The 21,462-nt window shown below is 34.8% G+C and overlaps 3 protein-coding genes and 1 long non-coding RNA gene across 5 annotated transcripts; 2 read left to right on the top strand and 2 right to left on the bottom strand.

Annotated features, from left to right (window-relative positions):
• The first annotated feature begins 1,305 nt into the window (after nt 1–1,305).
• On the top strand, nt 1,306–3,550 carry LOC127839098 (uncharacterized). Its single transcript, XR_008030147.1, has 4 exons — nt 1,306–1,885; nt 2,337–2,528; nt 2,903–3,059; nt 3,387–3,550. It is a non-coding gene; the product is annotated as an uncharacterized LOC127839098 (long non-coding RNA).
• Nucleotides 3,551–4,156: 606 nt separating this feature from the next.
• On the top strand, nt 4,157–9,927 carry LOC127839086 (uncharacterized). Of its 2 annotated transcripts, XM_052367277.1 has the most exons (4): nt 4,157–4,211; nt 4,621–4,726; nt 5,337–5,728; nt 7,816–9,927. In XM_052367277.1, exons 3-4 carry the CDS (start codon nt 5,642–5,644, stop codon nt 9,475–9,477), a joined length of 1,749 nt encoding a protein of 582 aa, XP_052223237.1. In that variant the 5' UTR covers nt 4,157–4,211; nt 4,621–4,726; nt 5,337–5,641; the 3' UTR covers nt 9,478–9,927. The 2 variants fall into 2 exon arrangements, with proteins under 2 accessions (XP_052223237.1, XP_052223238.1); XM_052367278.1 differs by lacking the exon at nt 5,337–5,728.
• Nucleotides 9,847–13,375, bottom strand: LOC127839096 (ATP-dependent DNA helicase Q1-like). Its single transcript, XM_052367305.1, has 3 exons — nt 12,785–13,375; nt 12,375–12,516; nt 9,847–11,486 (listed from the first exon to the last, which is right to left on the bottom strand). Exons 1-3 carry the CDS (start codon nt 13,055–13,057, stop codon nt 11,251–11,253), a joined length of 651 nt encoding a protein of 216 aa, XP_052223265.1. The 5' UTR covers nt 13,058–13,375; the 3' UTR covers nt 9,847–11,250.
• Nucleotides 13,376–17,610: 4,235 nt separating this feature from the next.
• Nucleotides 17,611–20,952, bottom strand: LOC127839790 (basic proline-rich protein-like). The gene is made up of 3 exons (XM_052368176.1): nt 20,904–20,952; nt 17,927–18,666; nt 17,611–17,796 (listed from the first exon to the last, which is right to left on the bottom strand). Exons 1-3 carry the CDS (start codon nt 20,950–20,952, stop codon nt 17,611–17,613), a joined length of 975 nt encoding a protein of 324 aa, XP_052224136.1.
• Between the last annotated feature and the right edge of the window lie 510 nt (nt 20,953–21,462).

Genomic DNA, 21,462 nt, shown 5'->3' with positions numbered 1-21,462 from the left:
TTATTCTTGCTCAGTCCAGTAAATGTAACAATCCATCAGATTCCTCTTGTTCACCTTCACGCACCGAAACTATGGCCGAAATGCAGCCTATACAACCACTGTCTACCGTCGAACAAGTTGATATTGATGTTCGCCCCACCCAGTCACTTCACCAGCAAATGTCTTTCTCTAGTTCGAACAACTTTGCCTCACAATTCTTTGGTTTCACTTTCAACATTCAAAATGTTAATGTATATAATTAGCTTAAATCCAAGTAATCTTTGTTATTTCGTCATGAAATAACCACATATTATAACAAAGAAGCAAATATTGTGCACCTCGTGATCGAATCGATAGTTTGATATCGAAAGTGAATTGTGTGTGGTGTTAGGCTACGTTGTAACCAAATGTAGTTCCTTGTGTATAACAACTTAATGTCATATTGATATCATAAAACTTAAAGATTTGCAATTCATTCCAATAAATATACATTTAAAGTTAAGACAGGCAGAAGAGATGGTCAGAATTGCAGCAAAAAGAGAAGAAAATGACACTCTGAAACAAGATTTTAATAGATGGCTTGCAAATCCAGAACAACACTGTAACAAACCTACCCTTTATTCCATACTAATGAGTAGATTCATAGAACACAAAGTAAATGTGCAATTCGAATGTATTGAACAAGAGTTTGAATACAAAAAAGAATACATGGGACTTTCAAGAACAAATCAAAAAGTGTATACTGAGAACTTCAAACTAAACAAAGATCATCAAATGGAAAATGTAAATGAAATCTTGAATAGGTGCTCAAATAATGAAATCTTAATATTCACGGATGGATCTACAATTGGAAATCCAGGACCGACAGGAGCCGGGGCAGTTATATATTTAAACGGGTATATGTGTAGCCCAATACTTTTAAAGCAAGGTGTTGCAAAAATATCAAACAACTACACGGGGGAATTAGTGGGAATTGAAATAGGATTAAACTTTGTGGATGATTTACAGGACATTACAAACAGGAAAATAATTATCTTCACAGATTGCCAGGCAGCAATAACAACGGCTTTTGCATGTGAAATTCCAACAAGAAACATTGAAATTATACTTAATATCAAACTAAAACTAAAAAACATTGAAGCACGAGGTAATACTGTTGAAGTACACTGGATACCAGGCCATAAAAATATTCAAGGCAATGAATTAGCAGATCAACAAGCTACACTAGCAGCAACAGAAATGATTACTTCAAAAACAGACAAATAGTGTTATGAAAAGAAAGATGCAAAAGAAGTAATAAATTTAATGAAAATAAAATCAATACAAAAATGGGAAGTTCAATATCTGAATTCAGAAAAAACAACAAAAATCCAAGAGTGCATCCCAAAGCCGGAGCTTGCGTTGGAGAAAAAAATGGAAAAATATTCAATGTAGTGAACCAATTACTTAGTGGACATACTCGCTTAAAGGCTCACTGGTCCAAGATTACAAACAGCGAAGATGTGGAGTGTGAAGCATGTAGAACATCAGAAACTATAAAACACTTCATATTTGACTGTTCAAAATACTCACAAGAAAGATCAAGTCTTCAATACAGAACTGAAGAAATATTACATAGAAATAATATATCATGTTCTGATATTACACTGGCAACTTTAGTTGGAGAGATACCGGACATTACTTTACATGCAAAAGAAGAACTGTTCAATTCATTTGGCAAATTCATCATGGAAACAAACAGACTTTAGATGTAAATGACATAAAGTGTAAAAAAGTATCAAGTGAAAATGCAACAAGAGAAATTTTTGTACATAGATGAAAACGACTTCAACAGTCGTCAAAGCACAACGAGACCATAGGCGACAACGACGCCATAATTAGATTCAACAACAACAACAACATAATAGTAAGTTAACCAAATATTTTTAAAAAGTGGTTCGTCGGGCTCTCATTCATTTTTCAATCGAGATGCATATATTTCATTCTGTAAACGTTCTTCCTTTTTTTCGAGTTCTTCCGTATATAAGAGTTAATTAATGTTCCATAACCTGAGTATGTTTCGGACAAGTACACAGATAGTGTTATTTCGGATGTCTGAGTAAATTTGTAACATACTGTATTTCTGACGTATGTTTGAGTAGTGTGACAAATATGAATGCATTGCGGTGTGGTTATCTTTGATTAACATTGCATCTTTATGTATTCAGGCCTTTTTCCAGTTCAACCACAGTCGAATTTCAGACCTGCTTTTCCCAGATTAACAAAAATGCTTCTAAAAATCTTTTCTAAACTCCATTAAAAATGGTTCATGGTTTTCAAGACAAAGTTATTTTATTAATTCATAAATCATATTTCAGATGGATCATACTTATATAAAAGGGGAGAGAGTGTCTGGGTTTCAAGTGATCGGGAGTAGGTCTGGCCCAGATCACATATACAGTTCCTGTGCCCCCAAAGACTCAAGTACCCCTCCGAAACGAGGAAGCAAGAGGGCAGTGTCAACTCCCACAGGACAAACACCTACACATGAACATAAAAGGATTGAACTGGTGATTATTTTTCACTTTCTAGTACTTCTTTCTTTTCTATAATAATTCAATTGTATTTTTATAATTGTGAAATCTCTTCAACCAATTGTAAAATTTGTTGAACACACACAATATAACTTATTAAGTACCATCATTTGGTAAATATACTATCTTTTAACATAGGCTTGCTTATTAGAACACTGTCTTGTTGTTTATTTATTTTATTTATGCCATTAATATTAAGTTCTTTGCATTAGGACATGGGCTAAAATTTTAATTCAAAGATCAAATAAACCACTCTTCATTCATATAAACTATTTAAGCAAAAGCCCATCAATCATTTTTTCAGCTTTACCATTACACACTCAAATTTTCATGTTTCATCGCTGATCTAGGATGAAAAAACCAGACACAACAAATGGTCCCTCGATGAGACATCCTTTCTGAGAGAATACAGTCAGACATTACGAAAAGATGGCGAGTCAGAAAACAGTTTCTGGAACAACTGCGCAATTGCAATGAACAACATGTTTGGTGGAAAAAACAGAACAGGTAAATAATGATTCTTAAACAGTGATAACATTAGTATATTTTCCTTATTTTGCTGGCATGGCACTCAATTTTTAATTTATGTATGATATAATGTCATATGAATCATGCTTATTAAATTGAATTTAGAAAACTGTCATTACTATATATCATAAGCTGTACATATGTCTTTAATGACTAGGCCAGGCCCCAGTATCTGTTGACTGTGGTTCATTTGTGCAGTCCAGCAGTTATTGTTAAATGTTATTATTTGATGTAGCTATAGTAGGTATGGTCGTTGTTTCATTGCAGACTTAATTACTGTGTACTCATCTCATTTGCTTTATATAGGGAAGTCCTGCAAGATGGCAGCCTGGCGGTTAAATCTTTCTGGTACATGTAACAGCACCATGTGTACTTCTGTTAATGAAGACTTTGTGGATTTTACGCCGCTGTCAGAGACAAAAGGAAACAATGTGGGAACCCAGACTGATTTGTCTTTTAATAATAAGCAAAGGCAAGTAAAATTTAATTCTGAAAGTTAATTTGATGATATTGTTTAAAACAATATACAGCTAGGAAATCAGTTACCCACCCAAGTGGTGAAGTCATTGTTCACCCAATTATTTTCTCAAAAATGCATTGTTTAAAGGCTGTTTTTGAACCCGTTAAATGTTTATTTCTGTTTTAACTGAAAGCTGCTTATATTATAACTTTATACTGCCTTGTTTGATTAATAGTCTTTAATTACCATTACCATATTTTATCAGAAGCTCATTCTCATAATTGTGAAAATTGCACTATTAAAAATAATTGTCCCAGACTTTGAAATTTGTATCCAATATCTTTATAAATTTGATTCATATTTTCTAACTTCACTTGGTTTTTGGTATTTCTTTCCAATACCAATAATGTTAATTTATTGATAGAAGGGCTCTGAATCATAAATTCTAAATTATATGACAACCACAACTAATTTAATAGTGTAAATTTCACAAGTCTGTGAACCAACTTCTTTAAATGTTTAAAATATGAATAATATATTGTCAGAATGTTTAAATGACTTGCTTGGTAGAACAGAGATATATTTATAGTTTTAAGTAAAGGAATATTAAATGTTTCAGGTCTAACAAACAAGACTGGGTTTTTTTTTAACCACGGAAAAATCTGCAGGGGGTAGGTTAAATACAATATTTTATGTACAAGCTACTGATAATCAACTTCTCACTAGTATGTAAATGTAAGTTTATTTGACAATGTGATTTGATCTGTTTTTAAACTGTTATATATAATGATATAATCATATATGATGACCTAAAGTTAGTGCAACATACTGATGCGCCAGATTTCTTTTCAGTGTTATTGTATGGACATGAATAGTTGAAGTAGTTTTTGATAAATCTAAATTGTGTTACCGATACACATGATATAGTTCACACAGAATTTTATTAATACTAAATGGTTTATATGGTATCTTTTGTCGTTCAATTGCTAGTCAAATTTATATAATAAAACTAGAGTATTGCATGTTGCCTCAAACAACAATGTTCAACCCCAAATCAAAAACTGATAATGGTCATTTCAGATAACGAATGTGTGTGCTGAAACAGTAAATACGGCCGCACTAAGACGTTTAAGGACCTACTCTGAGCTAAAAGAGTCTGAGATACAGGAGATCATACAAAAAATAAGTGAGTATTATTATTAATGTTTAATTGCATTATGCACCAGTCATTTGTATCCACTGCACCCACCATCCCCTGGGAGTATAGAGCCGTGTTTTTACATTTCCAGTGTTCCAGCACTGCAGTGGAAACTGCATCTGGGGAGTGAAGTTTTAAATTAGCTAAGCTATCTCTTCAATCCTTAACAAATATGTATGATATTGTATTATATATGTACATGGTATATGTATATGTTTTCAAAATAAATATTGTTTAAACTAAACTACAGTAATTTTGGTAACACAACAGAAACAGTGGGAGATGATAAATGTAGCAAAGGGGTGGGTGATTTTATAAAATAAAAAATATAAAACAGCTATCAATAAGATAGTTTGTTATTGTAAAATATATGACTAATTTTTATTCAATTTGAACAAATTAATTTTTTGAAATGACTACTTATAATGTATAAAACACTTTTTAAGAAGTCTATGATATATAAACATACATTTATGTTTGCTAAAATATAATTATATTGCATTTCTTTAAAAGAAAAAAAACTGATTTATCAAGCAATATTATCATGTATTTGTTTTATTTATTTTTTTTATAATTTTACTTTTTTTGCTTCAATCAGGTTCCAGCTCTCCAAGAGAAGTAGCAGGGCATATATTGTCTTCTCCATTGAGAGGAAGTATCATTGTTGAACTTTTAAATGAAATTGAATATGCAGCAAAAAAATGCTGCAACAAGGACAGTGTTTTGGCCCAAAAGTATTTCTGTGACCTGGCTGAATTTAAATGGCATGAACTCATTGATGAACTATTAGAGCATCAGCCACTGCTAGCTGATGTTCTCTTGGCTGTGTCTATACCAACTTCTAAGATAGGGAATACACAATCTGTTCAGAGCCTTATACCGGTCATATCTACTGTGTTTGGAATGTTGATGAAAACACGATACCAGGAGTTATCGTTAGTTCAAAAGATGATCGCACTGACTTTAGCTAATGAACAAACAAGCCAAAAAGTACAATTTGTTTCAACTGTGTTTGGTGTTTTTTTCAAATGTTATGTTAAAGCCCAATAGCACAAAATATGAGTTTAACACCTTGTGTATAGAATGCAATATTGTTAAGTGTGCAATTTATATTAAATCATTTTATGAGTAACTCAAGAGAAAATTTCATTAAAGAGTTGCCCAACTCAGCTGTGAATGAATGTTTGTTTCATAAAATATTCAATGTATGCATTTTGAATATATCTTTATATGTTTTAAATATTTCACAATATCTAAATACACATACAGATAAAAACATACCAGTTATTTCAACAAAATCTTTCTTAACTAGAACTTTGCAATATATAGTTTCTTGCAATTTGATAAAAAAAAACAGTAATAAATCGTGTTATATTTTTTTAACCTCAAGTTTGTGAAATTGGGCATTTGAATGTTTATGTTCCTGTTACTGTTCATGACACATGTTTTGTTTGGAAATTTAATAAATCTTTTGGAACATCTATTTAATAGCGCTGTCCCAAGCACTTAAGGTCCTTGATGTTTTAGCTCAACTGAGCTCAGATGAGCTCATAGGATCGATGAATGTCTGTCGTCTGTCCTTCTCTTAACTCCCATTTGATGTTTTGTTCTGCTTATTATCCAGAAACTTTGTCAGGATTTTTGTTTGGAGAAGTTGTAGGTCAAGTTCAAAGACGGGTCAACAGTGGTAAAAAACTAGGTCACTATGCCATGGACAAATATTGGCTACCTGTACTTAGGTGAGCGATATAGGGCCATTATGGCCCTCTTGTTTTAATTCTACCCTTAACACAATCAGGAATAAGTTTGCAAATCTGCAAATCTTGCAAATTTGTTATTCTTATGTCTTGTACATTTGAATTGTTTTTGAAGTTCTATATGTAATTAGAACTTCAATTTCATTAATATACCTAAGGTAAACATGTGTTAAATTTGATGTCAAAAGTGATTTCCCAGCAGGATTCTCAGGGTTTGTAATTCTTCACTAATAAATCATTTAAAGCCTTATATAGAAGCCAAAAAAATTTTCCTGTCGATTTCATGAGTCAGTCAGGTATCTCCAAACAATAGAAATTTTAAAGTCAACATTATAAAAGATAAATTGCTCTTCTACACAGCAGATGTCATAAATAAAAAATAAAAAAAATGTACCTTGTGAATGTTAGTTTGTTGTTTTTTGTTTATACTTTGGTTATGTTTATTTGTTGTTTATCCTTAAAGTATCATAGAGCTTCAAAAACCAAACACACTGAATTAGTTAAAGCTGAAAGTTGTTGCTTCAATCTTGTTTTAATATTACTTTACATTTAATGACAATCATCTTTTGACCAAATTGTAAAGAAGAACCAATGGAATGTTTTTCTGTTTGGAGTCACTGTGACCTTGACCATTGACCTAGTGACCTGCAAATCAATAGGGGTCATCTGCAAATCATGATCAATGTACCTATGAAGTTTCATGATCATAGGCGTAAGCGTTCTTGAGTTATCATCCGGAAACCATTTTTCTGTTTCGAGTCACTGTGACCTTGACAATTGACCTAGTGACCTGAAAATCAATAGGGTTCATCTGCGAATCATAATCAATGTACCTATGAAATTCATGATCATAGGCGTAAGCGTTCTTATCATCCGGAAACCATTTTACTATTTCTAGTAACTGTGACCTTGACCTTTGACCTATTTACCTCAAAATCAATAGGGGTCATCTGCCAGTCATGATAAATGTACCTATGAAGTTACATTATCCTAGGCCTTAGTGTCTGAGTTATCATCCGGAAACCATCTGGGAGACGGACGGACCAACGGACCGACATGTGCAAAACAACATACGCCCTCTTCTTTGAAGGGGGGCATAAATATGAATTATTCAATGACTACATTTGTATATAATGTATCCATATTTTATTATTTTCACTTAATAGAATGCCTTTCAGTTAAATGGAAATATAAGAGTATTACTTAAATGTGTTTGGTTTAGCTTTTTAAACCCATTTTAGTTGATTTATTCAAGGTAATATTAAAATAAAAATAAAAAACTTCAAATGGATCATAGACAAAAATGTTTGATCATTGTAGGTGTATGACAGACTTCAACCTTTGGGTGTCACTCTGAGCCATTCAGGCATGTTGTATACCATGGATCAGATATCGGGACACTTTAATAATGAACTAATTGATGCCATTGCCAGTGGAAAGAAATTCAGAATTGTTGGGGACAACATTAACTTTCATGTAGGTTTAACCCATGAACGTAAATCAAGAGGAAATGCAGCTCATATGGAGCATTGGTTTGGGTCAATGGCTATCATACAAAACCTAAGTTTTAGTCACCTTTCCCACCATACACCAAGATGTGACCTGCGAGCACTGCCTGTGTCAGTATTCTTTTTAGAAGAAAAGGATATTCAAATACTGAAGAAGAATATCTCCCAGCTGATTTCCCGAGTCATGACAGAGTTCTTCCCCTGGATGAAGTTCGCAAAAGAAACGGCAAACAAACCAATTCTAGGCGAGTTTGCTGAATTTCCAGAGTTTAGAAGAAAAAATCAAGTCATTCCTCTCCCAGTGATGTCGAAAAATGAACAGAAATATTCAGATGTGGTAGAAATACTAGACTCCTATAAAAATCTTGTAATATCTGTTTGCAACCAGGCAAATGTTGAAGCAATGGAGGTGCACATTGGTGGAGACCAACTCACTCGAGAAAGATTTTCAGGAGCTAAGCGCTTAAGAGCAGCAGCACTTACTGAAATGGAGAGATTTCACCATTTGACACCAATTACATTTGAGCTTTTCCATTTACAGATGGCTGTTCTCACTTTGTTTTATCAACAACTCTATAATACAACAAACACAGAGCCCTTCACACTCCATGCACAAAAGATTCGTCTGCTTCGAACAGATGCTGATGGTAATGACGTCAAAAACCATTATAATCATTGCAAAGAGCTGGCAGTATCTTTTATCAAATCGTACATAATTGAGGCAGCATGTGAGCAATTTGGCATTAATGACTACAATACTGTTCCTGATATTCATCTGCCGAATGATGATGACTCAGTCTCCTCTTGGCTATTGGAAATAGTTCAACCAGTTACAGAAAAATTTCTCGATGCTTGTAAACTTGATAGTGACTTGGACCATGGATACTGTGACAAAGCATCTGACTATGCGAACCTTGTTCTACAACTAGGTGTTCTGTTCATGGAATTGAATGATGTGGTAAAATACCCAGACAGAGATAGATTACTGGCAGTCCTGAAAATAATTATGGTCATCTTAAGAGGACATAACACCAGATCGAAGTATGCTCTTGAAATTCTTCGTTTATTGTGTCAGCAATTTGCTTTGTTAAGTGAGAGTCAGGCATATTCTAGTTTGTATGGAATGTTTGTTAATACTGGGGGGAAACTTGATACAAACAGTCCAGCTGATTTAGAAATGGAACACCTGGTTAGATTGACAAAAGGTCATCTGAAAGCGATGTGTTCTAACAAGTCCGAGTCTTCAATGCGGAAACGAAGTTGTGCATTTTATGGTATGAAGAAAATCTGTGACCACTTTGATGAACAAACAAAAGTTGTTCATCGTGCTCAAAAGCACAAAGTGTTGTCATCTGTTGAAGATGAAAAGGCAATTATTAAAGACCTGAGAAAAGTGAGGCCATTTCAGCATGTGTGTGGAAGACAAATTGCTTCAATGAAGCACTGTCCCAAAAAATCCGGTAAAGAAGATTAACACGGAAGAACTGCACAAATGGATTTCTCAGAACCAAATTAAGTTTTATTATGAAATTGGACGTTAAGCAATATGGTAACATTGTTATGCTTAATAGTTCTGAACTCTTTATTCAAATTACATAGAATGTTTAAATTTTACAAACATTTTTATAGACAAGGAATTTTTATTACAGAAACTGTTTCCCATAAGGCCGAAAAAAACAATCTTGTTTCTGGTCACCAGATTGACCCTCTTTTTTCTATTCCCACCCAATCTTTTTGATTGACACTTTCTTTAAATATGTCAAAAGTCAATTATTTATAAATAAGTTCTTTTTAAGGTATATTTGATTTTTTAAAGTAAAATAAGCATAGAAGCACTATTAAGAACAGAACAGACCTTTATTAGGTAACTTATACTACATGGTATATCGTTACAATCAAATGTTAATTTATAATCATAAATCACGAAACTCCCGTACCATTCTCACACATTTTCACCCATACGCACTCTCCTTACTAACATTTGCATTAAGTCAACATAGAATATATAAATTTTCATCAAACATAAATGATAAATAAATCAACCTAATCAAATATATTTAAGATATTTAAAATATTCGAGGATAGACTTTCCTAAAAAGATGTGAAAATTCAATTAATCAACAAATCTTATTTTTAATAAAACTATTATTTCTCGCAGAACAGATTAAGCCAAATTTAAGACTTCAATCTTTACAGTGAAGAAAAAAAAGTAAATGATGCTGATAGTGTATATCACGAATCAATACTTAACAATAAATACACACAAAGTGTATATAAAATAATAAATGTACTTAAATGTTTCAAGAAGGTCCTATTCATATAGAACCGGTAAATTACTTTAAAAAATTCATTTACAAGATTTAAGCTTATGCTTTAACAATGAAAAAGTTAAAACAAATATACTATACTCGCTGCTATTTAAACAAAAATGCAAAGACACATTATGCATAAATTAAATCGAAGTATATATAGTAATCAATTACACATGCTTATGTCATTGTCAGCGATGGTTTTTTACAATGTCAGCGATGTTTTTTTTTTACAAGATTTAACTATGTGTTAGCAATGAAATCAAAAAAAATAATAACAATCTTATGATTTATAGTTTAAAAAAATAAAATGTCACGCTACATGTTAAACAAATAATACTTTGCAATATGAAACAAATAAAAAAACATGGTTTAAATTTGATACAAATACTATACTTTTTTGTAACAAAGTCTAAATAAGATTATAACCTTATATGTTGTTAAAAATGGCAATATGAATGTTAAGAAGGACTTGCAGATACACTATTGGACCAAGATTGATTAAAAACATCTACTACTTGTTGCCTAAAAATACGCCCGTACATATTTTGGAAAAACAGCTATTCAAAACTATCCCTCAGTAATTATTTACATTATTAACATTTTTTTTGTGGAGAGGAAAAACCTTACATTCCATCCAATAGTTAGGAAAAACACCAGATTTCAAAATGGCATTAAATAAATCAGGTGAGAGGATAAGATATCAAATGATTCTACAAAATATTCGTTCGTTAAGCAGTACAATCATAAAATACAATTTTATCATCCAAAAATAAAAATAAAAACAGTTGCCAACTAACCAACCCTATTTTAAGGGGATGGTGTGACCAGCAACAGTAATTGTAATAAAAATTAAAAAAGCTTTGTGCTTACGATCATGGTGAAGTTTAAGAAAACTAAGCTATGTATGCTTTTAGTTAGCTGACAGTTTACTAAAATCATATTCCATCCCCATTATTGCACAAATCACAACAAATTGAAAACTGTTTGACTTCCTGAGTTTCAAAACCAAAATACTGGTTAACTAAACTTCTTCGGCAGATAGTTGAGTTTACACAATAGTCCTTCATTTCTCTGGTCATATGTGCAGATGCAATGTCTGATTTGTTAAAGAAGAGAATGGCCAGGGCATCATCATGGCTTCTTCCTGCTCTGCCGATCTCTTGTATATTAGCTGCAAATATAATGTGTGTATATATTAGTGTTTTTCCCAGGCCCTCTTAGCGTGGCGATGTGCCATGCCGCCCTCCCGAATCGCCACTCTGCCCTATTCAAAGGCAAAACTCGCCACGCGCCCTTATTGATAACATCTTTATTGCCTTATGACCTTATTTGTCTTCAACTTAATGATAAATGTTGTAATCACATTATAATTGATAAGTAAAAATAACCTATACAAGTATACCCATAGCCGTTATCATTGATAAGTAATTATCTATAACAGTACTTTCATAGCTTAAAAGGAACCACGCGTATGTCTGCCCTTTTTTGCATAAACGGCGCGTTCAAATGCCCTTTTTGAATTTACTGCAACATGGCCCTTCGCCCTCCTGGGAAAAACACTATATACATATATGAAGATTTTCAAGATATTTATTGGTTTACAATTGTACATTTTGGTAAAAATATTAGGAAAATTGTTTCTAGTTTTAGGAAAACTTTGTTAAAAGGTAATAAACAGCTCCAGAAAAAATTAGGATTATATGTGACATTGTGTTATGTTTGAGCTGAGAGCACAGAATAGAACTTAAAGCACAAAATAAAATTATATAAGCTCGGGTCAGTACTGAGGTCAGTTTGTTTGCATCAGCAGATCAAAACTTTATTAACTTGTTTGTGCTCAATGCTCAATTCTGTGCTCATTGCTCAAACTTCAAATTGTTTTGTTGACTTTTATATCTAATATTGGAGCTTAATTATGCTAACATTATGACCAATGTTGTTGAATGCTGTGTTCGTTACACTACTTTTGGTATAATACTCAAAGCATTTCAATGTTGATAAATATCTATGAAATAAACTTTTTTGAAATTGTTTACTATCTTTAAATACCTAAACTTACTTTCTAAGGAAGTAGGAGGTCCAGCATGAATCACCCTCTTAACATGCCTCAAATCTGCACCCATGCCTAGAGCCACAGATGCAATTATCAGTCGGATCATAGACCTTTCAGTCTGTAACGTCTCAACAATATGTTTCTTCAACTGAAAATTATTGAAAAGAAACAACATATAAATACTTTGCATGTTGATGGCTCAAAGATTAAACTAGATCCATTCCTAATAAAACATCAACCTTACTAAATAGTTTCTGACAAGTAACAATTAAACTAGTGTCATATTTACTGAAACTACATATTTAAAATATGTAAATTGGGCAATTTAGAAAAACAAAATAATGCAATTTTATACTATGATTGATTTTCATATTACTGACTGTATTTTTGTAAATCTAAATAATACAACATCGTACCTTCCCATCAGAGCCTTCCATAGATGAATGGTACATCACGACTCTTGCAGTTTTCTCCGATGGTTTTCCTGAGTAGAATTCATCACCAAGTATTTGCTTTGCAAGTTCATATCCATAACCAATCCAATTAATTGTCTTACAATATACAATAGTTATTTCAAAATTATCAATCTCACTCTTCAGTTGTTGCAAAACCGGTACAAATATATAGTCATATGGTGTAAATGAGGTATTCCCTTTGGAGTTTGGACTAGGACGATTCATAACGACCATCTTAATGGTGTCTTTTGCAGGGCTAGCACTTACAACTTCATAGTTAGTCAAATGCAGACATTTTGCAATTTCAGTTTGACCTGCTTTTGTTATTGTTGCTGACAAAGCAAGAATTGGGCAACTTACAAGAGACTTCAGTTGGTATATTCTTTTAAAGTCCTTCCTAAATTCTCCGCCCCATTCAATAACACAATGAGCCTCGTCGATTACAAGAAACTTGTTATAATCTTGAAATTTAACAGAGCGAAATAGTTTGTTCACTTCAAGAGAGTTTAAAACAGTCTCTGGATGAAAGAAAAAATATTTGGTAATTGATAAGTCAACGGTGTCTATACTCATAGCAGGGGTTCCACTGGCCCAAAAAAAGTTGTCGCCACTTTTTCGCGGCGTGAATACTGTCGGTTATTCCACCTTATTAAAAAGAACAATCATTTTAAGAAACCTTACTACATTAATGTCATTGACTATATTATCACTTTAAAAAGTATGTTATTTCATAAAAAAAAACAATAAGTACCTTCATAAGTCATACCTTCATAAGTATTAATAAGCTTTTTTTGTATATAAATAACATTTTTTCAACTTGATAAGCAACACAGATAACCAAAATAATATAATAATGTTAACATCAATGTATTAAACAGTATGCTGCATAAATGTTTCAAAATTATTTAAACATAAAATCACACCAATGTTCATCATTTGAAAGGGAATCAGAAAATAAAGCATCTCACTGCAAATTGTTTAACAGTTATATTTGGTCATTTGGACATGATATACAGCAGCTTCTGTTGTTAGCAAGTTTTCTGTTAGTGGTGGATGATTTCCAGGTTCAATTAAATGACTGTTGTTCACGCATTTTTCCTGACAGAAAGGCCCAGATAATTGCCACAATCCATTCTAGTTGCCTGAAATAACATAAAACATATTTTTACAAACTATCAACATCAAACCAACACATAAATGTCCCTATCTTTAAATGTCCGAATTTAACATATCCGAAATATAGTACATCGAGTGAATGTTTTATATTTAAATCAGAAATTGTTATCTTAATCAATTTATATCCTTCCCAGAACATTACAATAATGAATCTATTAAACAGAAATGCTCACAAATACCTGTTGAAACAAGTTTTTATTTGTTGATGTGGAGTAATTAAATGCTTTTGCCAGCCCCATGGTTTTGATTTTAACAAAGAAATAGCGGCCCTAATAATCATTAAAATTATTGATCGTCGTGACAGTTTGTCCCCGTGTTACTTAACTTATTGCTCAATATCATAAAGGAGCCGTTAATCCGATAATAACCCCCATAAAACTTGACAATTAGCAGTAAAAACACCGTTTGTAACACTTACACGCTTCGGTGATTTCTAATGCACTCTGCACTGTAGGTCGCTTACATCGTCGTAAATCACTATTTACAACTGACAGACGCTGGTCGCTAGCTTTCGACTCGCAGTACATTTTGGGATAGGATTTTACCGATTTTTTTAAATTCGCCACTTTTAAAAAATTGGAGCCACATTTAAAAATTTAGCGCCATTTGGCGCCAATGGCGATCGACAGCGGAACCCCTGCATAGACATAGAAAAAGATTGTCCATAGAGTTTCAGTATTTGCTGTTCTATTATGGCATTTAAAGGCACAATAACAATCACAATACATTTTGGAACAATAAAAGGTAAAATTTCGTAAATTAATGATTTGCCATAACCAGTGGGTAGAGCGCAGATGCAGTCTTTTTTTGATTATAATGTTTGTACTGCTTTAAACTGTAGTGGTTTGAGCTCTGATATATTAGTTTGGAATTCTGAACAATATTTCTGCAATGCATCTGTAATTGACTGGCTGTTTATAACCTGAAAAAAAGAAGAAAGAAGTATAGTGTCAGGGCTAGTCTAAATTATTATACCTTTGTTACACAGGATTATTATCCCACCATGGAAAATTACAAGCATCTCGATTTAAGCTCAGTCTGTAGTCATAATAGAATAATGATGATCACAGGTTTTAGTCCCGCACATGTCATTTTCTTCCTCTTGTGTATTATCCGAAATTACATTTTCCATTAATTTATCCGAAAACTATTCAACTTATGAAGAATGAAATATCTCATACAAAATCAATCGTTCCGTGAAAATGATTCATACCATTGAAATAATTAATTATAATACTGATCGGGAAATAAATACTTTCAAAACGAACCACCTTTTAATATTTGCTAGTTAACTTACTATTTCCATCGCGTCCGCCATTACTTCGTCTGTGCCTGACTCTTTGTATACAAAGGGGCAGGTAATCCAGAGGTTACGAAGTAAACGTTTATTGTAAACGCGGCATAAATAACAAATACAATACTATTATGCTAAAATGTTGAATACAAATGAACTTGTATTATTAAGTAAGAGTCGCTAGCTCGAAAAAAAGATAATTTATGTATTAAAAATGTATAAATTTAAATATATAAAATACACTGTAGAACGTTTTTTTAAACACTCATTTCATACAACTGTATCTATAAAACATAGACCAGATTCTGCTACATCATTAGATTTGTGTGCAAGTGATATTTTCCTATCTTAAAGGGAGTTTTGGAAACTGACAATTTAAAAGAAAATGTCAAATTTCAAAAAAGATCGTATGGATAATATTCCAACTAGGAAAATAACAAACCAGCCTTGTCTCAAATATATTGTATTGCATTTATAATCATCAATCAAAATGGGACGAAAAATTAACCGTTTTAAAACGTTTGCATCGATAAGTTAACAAAAACTTGTATAACTGACTTAGCGTGTTAACAGCCATGCACAGTCAAAGTCCAGGACGGTGTATTGGCAGCCTGTTATCTTTTGCTTAGAGGTCCCTAGTTCGAAACTAAGGGAATTCAGATTATGTTTGTCTTTTTCTTTGGCATATTTTTTAATATTAATTTTTGTATTGTATATTCAGTTAGTGACATTTTTTAGCACTACGAAAATGTTTAAACAAGTCTTTTTGAAGCAAAAAAAATAAATAAATCACGCGTGTTTTGCTAAAAACTGCTAAAAACGCTAATTGTGTATTTCACAGAAGAGTCCAACTTAAAATGTCTCGAAATTTATAACTCTCTTAACACATACTCCATGACTAAAATGTCATTCTTTATGTTCTGTGGTTCTGCAGACAATCTAAGATGAACGTTTTCTTGTTGACGACACTTTTCGTCGGCACCGTCACAGCCGTCGGTAAAGGTAGAAAAACAGTTTTATTTGAATATGAGCCTCGCTCTGGGAAAACGGGGCTTAATACATGTGCGTAAAGTGTCTTCCCAGATTAGCACGTGCAGTCCACACAGGCTTATCAGGGAAGACACTTTCCGCCTTAACTAGATGTTCGTTTAAAAGAGACTTCCGTTCAACAAAATATTCCATAAAAGCGGAACATGTCGTCCCTGATTAGCCTGCGCGAACTCATAAGCCTTATCTGGGACGATGCTTTACGAATATGCATTAAGCCTGGTTTCTAATGAGGGCGGCTCATATCTTACAATCTTTATTTCAGTCAAAAAATCAAATATATTCTGTTGTTGTTTTAATTAAACCAGTATCGTTTTTAATAATATTCATAATAAACTTCCATTTTAGATTTTATTCGTTTAGTAAGTGTTGTTGTTTTTTACTACAAAGATATTCCTAATTCATTAAACATGCTTAACATTATCGAGATGTCAATATGTTTTAGACAAGTACTGCACTAAGTCTTTAGTCGATATCAAGAAAAAAATGTTATTTTGATAGCTGAAGATGAAGTATTCCGTCTATCTCGTCCCATCAAGAGTCCTGAGTATTCACGACACGCCCACGAAATGAGCCTTGTTCTGGGATAACAGGGCTTAATGCATGTGCGTAGTGTCGCTCCAGATTAGCCGAAGCAGTCAGCACATGCTAATCAGGCACCATAATTTCTGCCTTAACTGGATTTTTGCTAAGCAGACACTTCCTGTAAAAAAAAATCATGAAAGCGCACTTGCATTAAGCCCTGTTTTCCCAGAACGAGTCTCAAATGATAGCGTGTCCTTCGTGAAGCAAAATCATGGAGTGCTATACAAACATGCGTGAAATAGCTTAAATAAATCGTATTTCGTGTTTTCCAGTATTGTCACCGACGCGTCATTTTGATTGTATAATTGTTACATTTCACGGAATTTGAATAATGAGAAAGAAAAAAAACAACAACATTAACCCTCATGCAGACATAACTGCGATACAAACCCTTCATTTCTGAAAAGGATTTAGACATCCTTTAAGATGTACCGTTAATGGAGGCGTATTGAAGAAGCAAGGAAATATTCCACTCAAAGCTGTTTCTTACAACTTAAACGAACATTAAGACATATGTAAAATATTTCTGGACAGGCGACAGGAAGTGGCTTGTCGTGATCGCAGTAGCTCTTCTGTACATATTTGCACGTACATGTACTCAGTAATTCAAATTTGTATTTCCAGGGGGACATGGGGGTGGATTTAATGTTGGTGGTGGTGGTATTTTTTTCCGCTGGAGGAGGCTTTAGAACCGGCGCCAGCTGGGGAGGAAGATCAGGAACTGGTGGCGCAGGATCCGGAGGTGGTCAAGGTGGATCGGGAGGTCAGACTGGATGGAGCGGCGGAGGCTCATGGGGTGCCCAAGGTGGTCTAACTGGAGGCTGGACTGGCGGATCTGGAACTGGTGGCGGTGCTTCCGGTAGTTGGGGAACTGGTGGCGAATGGCGAACTGATGGTACAACCGGAAGCGCCGGCGGTTCAGCGGGCGTAAAAATTATAATAACTGGAGCTCGATCCGGAGGTCCAAGCGGACCCTCTGCTGGCGGCCCGTCCGGAGGAACCTTCATCTCTGGATCTGGTTCCGGTAGCGGCTCCTTCAGTGGATCTACAGGCGGTTTTGCTCCTTCCGGCCCAATCGGCGGCCCAGTTTCCGGAGGCCTATCAGTAGGCGGATTTTTCTCAGAATCTTCTTCAGGTGAGGGATTCTTAAGCGGCGGTTCCGGTCCTTCGGGTCCAGGTCCTTTTGCAGGCGGTCCCGGCGGTCTTGCTCCTTCCGGCCCAATCGGCGGCCCAGTTTCCGGAGGCCCATCAGGAGGTGGATTTTTCTCAGGATCTGCTTCAGGTGGCGGATTCTTTCGCGGCGGTTCCGGTCCAGGTCCGTTTGCAGGCGGTCCCTCTGTCGGTGGATCTACAGGCGGCTTTCCTGCTTCCGGCCCAATCGGCGGCCCAGTTTCAGGAGGCCCATCAAGAGGCGGATTTTTCTCAGGCTCAACTTCAGGTGAGGGATCCTTTAGCGGCGGGTTCGGTCCTTCCGGTCCAGGTCCTTTTGCAGGCGCCCCCTCTGCCGGTGTATCAACAGGCGGTCTTGCCCCTTCCGGCCCAATCGGCGACCCAGTTTCCGGTGGCCCATCAGGAGGCGGATTTTTCTCAGGATCTGCTTCAGGTGGCGGATTCTTTAGCGGCGGATCCGGTCCTTCCGGTCCAGGTCCTTTAGCAGGCGGTCCATCTGCCGGTGGCCCCGCTGGTGTGGGTGGAGCATTTGGTGGCGGCTTCAGCGTTTCCGGTGGCGGTTTTGGCGGTGCTGGACGCGGAGGAGGTGGTAAAAGTAAGCGTCCGATACAACATCATTTGCATGATGTTAAACTCAGTGTACAATAACACTTCCTTAACAAAACGATAAAGTGAGCGTATAATAACACATTATTAACATAACGTTAAAGTTGGCGGCCAATAACACATCGTTAAATATCGAAGAAGAAAGCGACAAGTAACATGTAATTCACTTTAAGCCAATGAATGCGTCCGCACACAAAATGTAAATTTATTAAAACGCTTTGAGTGCGTCGTCCGTTTAGTTTTCATCTTAAGCCTTGAAGTATTGATGTTGAGTCACACAACATTTTATATCATATCCATTCTCAGTAAGCAATTAAAAAGCTGCTCATTGTTTTTCCAACAACACATGGCTAATGTATTATAATAATGTTCTTTTGCAGAATATTAGACTGGTCCGATAGAAGACAGTCGTTCACAAAATATCAGCGACCATAAGGTGTCGGTGTCCACTGGCACCTTATCTCACTACCCGATGATGAAGACGACGGATTGTTCAACCGACGAGATTTTATGCCCTCTGTAGCTTATTGCTTTTTGATTGAAGTTGCTTTTAATCAATATTGTTTTCCCTTATATCCGCTTTGATGCATATATTTCCTACATATTTTCGCAATTTATTGCTCGAAAATGCCTTGCTTTTTGGGAATCCGTAATGAACAAGTATCATACTCAATAAAAACGAAACAACAACAATCAGACGGTCATCTCTTATCTTATATGCCAGCTTAAATATCGACGCTGATAGCTGAGAAAGACCTTTGTCAAGAAATAGACACGTTTATTGACACATATTGAATACATTAAATGCACGAAACTACAGACATATGTTGATCAGTTCTACCAAAATCCATGCATTGAAATGTTTTTGCTACATTATTTTTATTCATTTATTAAAATTAAAACTGAAAATAAAAGACGTTGCTTCATTAGAAATTAAACGAAGGAAACTTAACGGCTATGAACGACGTATTAAAAGGCCCATCTGCAAACACCATAATGAAGGATGGGCACAACGGCTATGAACGACGTGTAAAAGGGACCTTTTCACAGATTTTTGCAGATATTGTAAATTTGTCATTAAATGCTTTATATTGATAAATGTAAAACATTGGATCTAAAAAGCTCCAGTAAAAATAAGAATAAAATTAAAGAAAGAAAAAAAGTAACCCTCAACTGGGCTCGAACTACTGACCCCTGAAGTAAAAGTCTAACGCTTAGACCACTCGACCATCCGTGCTCATACAATAAGAGATGTATTTTATACTTAATATAAGCAATCCTCGTAGTGTTACAACATTAAACGAAAACAACAAAACTCTCCACAGTTTTTAATCGTTTCGCGTTGCAACGCGTTATCATTTTTAGGTTTTTAAATCGCCAAAAGATGCATATAATGGATATTTTAGAGCATGGTAAATGATCAGTATTAGGGTTTCCTCACAAATATCATAACTAAAACGAAAATTTGTTAATATGAAACATTTTTTTTTAATTTTGTCAGTTTGCCATAACGTGAAAAGGCCCCTGTAAAGGCCCACCTGCCAACACAATAACTAAGGATCGGCACAACACAAAAAGACTGCATATCTCCAGATTCTTGAAACATAACTTAGTAGTCCAGAAATGTATGCATTGTGAAAAGAAGAACAGCAACATGTTGAATTCTATATGTCTAGCCGTGTGTTTAATGAAGAATTCTCTATCAATATGCCCAAGAATCAGATTGGCAAAAGTAGTAATAATTCAATACGAAGGCGTTGCAGAATTCATTCTTTACCAACAGAGAGAGGTAATAGCACAGAGAATTAATACAACTGATTTCAAATTAGCAGACAACAAATTCATCGCATACACATTTGATTAACATTTTGTTTTCAATATCCAAGTGCATTTTTGTCAATGTGATGTTTTATATCAACAATTTGCACTGAACTATTCTCTCTGATTACAATCTGGCCGATTGCAGTGGTTAATATTTTGTTTGGTCAGCACTACATGGCAACAGTTATTTCAATGAGATTGCGACATGCATATTTCTACGTTAAAAGCTTTGCCGGCACAATTGTAACCGATGCTACATTGCTACAACTTATATATCACTTTTTGCTAAAAAACACTGAATGTTACGTTTCAAGTAATTTAAAACGTTGGTTTGTTTTACTCCTAAAAGCGGAGGTTTCTTATCGAACTCCATGGTGTTACCTGTCTGAAGAAGGTCGGAAATCCATCGATCCGTTTTGATCCCATTCATCCATAAACAAAGAAATCCGATCCACTACATGTATTTGATGACATTTTGCTATGACATTAATCTTGCCCTTTGTCAGCAGTGTTTCCCACTCTGAGACGTCCTTAGAAAAAAAGTCCCACTGGTCTGCTCTGATCTGGCCGTGTAACCAAATGTCCATGAGCTTCCTGGCTCTAAACCATAACGTTCGGTTGTGCGAGAAAACTTCGGAATTTTGAAAATTGCTGGAATGGTTTGCAACTATCGCGTTGTCACATTGTCGCCATCGTACTATCGCAATGTCGCCATCGTACTATCGCATTGTCGCCATCGCACTATCACATTGTCGCCATCGTACTATCGCATTGGCGCTCTCTGGATGTTAATGTGTCACCACGATGGCACTAACGCTATTCCGTACTGTTGTACGCTCTTGCGAAGTTTTACGCATACTCTGTTTTCTTCAGTTCATGTAACACATTTCAAATGCCTCTTTTTTATTTGCGTCACTGCATTATTAAACGTACCGCGAAA

This window comes from Dreissena polymorpha, chromosome 7 (assembly GCF_020536995.1).
Source record: "Dreissena polymorpha isolate Duluth1 chromosome 7, UMN_Dpol_1.0, whole genome shotgun sequence".
NCBI lineage: Eukaryota > Metazoa > Mollusca > Bivalvia > Myida > Dreissenidae > Dreissena > Dreissena polymorpha.
This window is presented reverse-complemented; position numbering and strand designations above follow the sequence as displayed.

Excerpts from the sequence above, each read along its gene's own strand:
- LOC127839086 (XM_052367277.1), top strand. The coding sequence starts at position 5,642 with ATGTTGATGAAAACACGATACCAGGAGTTATCGTTAGTTCAAAAGATG. Across the intron at positions 5,729-7,815 it reads ATGAACAAACAAGCCAAAAA|GTGTATGACAGACTTCAACC; the intron begins GTACAATTTGTT and ends TGATCATTGTAG.
- LOC127839096 (XM_052367305.1), bottom strand. The coding sequence starts at position 13,057 with ATGGTCGTTATGAATCGTCCTAGTCCAAACTCCAAAGGGAATACCTCA. Across the intron at positions 12,517-12,784 it reads TGGAAGGCTCTGATGGGAAG|TTGAAGAAACATATTGTTGA; the intron begins GTACGATGTTGT and ends AATAATTTTCAG. Across the intron at positions 11,487-12,374 it reads ACCTCCTACTTCCTTAGAAA|CTAATATACAAGAGATCGGC; the intron begins GTAAGTTTAGGT and ends TTATATTTGCAG.
- LOC127839790 (XM_052368176.1), bottom strand. The coding sequence starts at position 20,952 with ATGAATGGGATCAAAACGGATCGATGGATTTCCGACCTTCTTCAGACA. Across the intron at positions 18,667-20,903 it reads TTCCGACCTTCTTCAGACAG|CACCGCCAAAACCGCCACCG; the intron begins GTAACACCATGG and ends CTCCGCGTCCAG. Across the intron at positions 17,797-17,926 it reads AACCAGATCCAGAGATGAAG|TTCCCCAACTACCGGAAGCA; the intron begins GTTCCTCCGGAC and ends ATTCGCCACCAG.